The following is a 1022-nucleotide window of genomic DNA, read 5'->3' as shown; positions in this document are numbered from 1 at the left end:
TTCATCCTCACCTGGTTTATTCATCCTCACCTGGTTTATTCATCCTCACCTGGTTTATTCATCCTCTCACCTGATTTATTCATCCTCACCTGGTTTATTCATCCTCTCACCTGGTTTATTCATCCTCTCACCTGATTTATTCATCCTAGCCTGGTTTATTCATCCTCACCTGGTTTATTCATCCTCACCTGGTTTATTCATGCTCTCACCTGATTTATTCATCCTCTCACCTGGTTTATTCATACTCTCACCTGGTTTATTCATCCTCACCTGGTTTATTCATCCTCTCACCTGGTTTATTCATCCTCACCTGGTTTATTCATGCTCTCACCTGATTTATTCATCCTCACCTGGTTTATTCATCCTCTCACCTGGTTTATTCATCCTCACTTATTTATTCATCCTCACCTGATTTATTCATCCTCACCTGGTTTATTCATCCTCTCACCTGCTTTATTCATCCTCACCTGGTTTATTCATGTTCTCACCTGGTTTATTCATCCTCACCTGGTTTATTCATGTTCTCACCTGGTTTATTCATCCTCACCTGTTCTTATGATGTGTGGTTGAACAGTCCATGTTTGAAGTGGTCTCGGTGTTTGTTTACAGAACCCGTCCTCAGTCTGGTACACAGAGACTACTGGCACTGCTTCGAACAAATCTCCCACCTGGACACCTGCGGCAGGTAACTGATGACAGGTTTTCACCTGTCCCTGCAGCACTTTGACTCTGCTGCTGCTCGTTGTGTGTCTGCAGCGGTGTGACTCTCCTGCTGGTTGTGTGTCTGCAGCGGTGTGACTCTGCTGCTGGTTGTGTGTCTGCAGGCTGTCCACTCTGTCCCTGGCTGTGGAGCAGACCAGGGTCTGCAGGAAGCTGCTGTCAGCTCAGGGCCGGGGCCGCTACTTCCTCAGACTGGCCCTGAGCCGCAAGTTGCTGTCCCAGTGCTGCAGCCACCTGCTGCACACGCCCAGAGTCCTGGAGGTGTGGCCTAATGCTTTTACTCTGTGTGTGTGTGTGTGTGT

General features: G+C 47.9%; 1 protein-coding gene and 1 long non-coding RNA gene across 2 annotated transcripts in view; one reads left to right on the top strand and one right to left on the bottom strand.

The window, feature by feature from the left end:
• LOC106533339 (uncharacterized) overlaps positions 1–477 on the bottom strand; it is a 1735-nt gene extending 1258 nt beyond the window's left edge. Inside the window, exons 1-2 of the long non-coding RNA XR_001312224.1 lie at positions 409–477; positions 12–350 (exon numbers count right to left, since the gene is read on the bottom strand). This is a non-coding gene — a long non-coding RNA (uncharacterized LOC106533339). The remainder of the gene's footprint in view (positions 1–11; positions 351–408) is intronic.
• The window catches only part of si:ch211-250n8.1 (uncharacterized), a gene marked incomplete in the record, with an annotated part of 15356 nt that overhangs the window by 3727 nt on the left and 10607 nt on the right, over positions 1–1022 (top strand). The window contains 2 exon segments of the mRNA XM_014029604.1: positions 610–685; positions 825–981. Of these exon segments, the coding sequence (XP_013885058.1) occupies positions 610–685; positions 825–981 (233 nt within the window).

The sequence above is a fragment of the Austrofundulus limnaeus genome, unplaced genomic scaffold, assembly GCF_001266775.1.
Source record: "Austrofundulus limnaeus strain Quisiro unplaced genomic scaffold, Austrofundulus_limnaeus-1.0 Scaffold926, whole genome shotgun sequence".
NCBI classification, from domain to species: Eukaryota; Metazoa; Chordata; class Actinopteri; order Cyprinodontiformes; family Rivulidae; genus Austrofundulus; species Austrofundulus limnaeus.
Note: the sequence above shows the minus strand (reverse complement) of the source record. Positions and strands in the feature narration are given on the sequence as shown.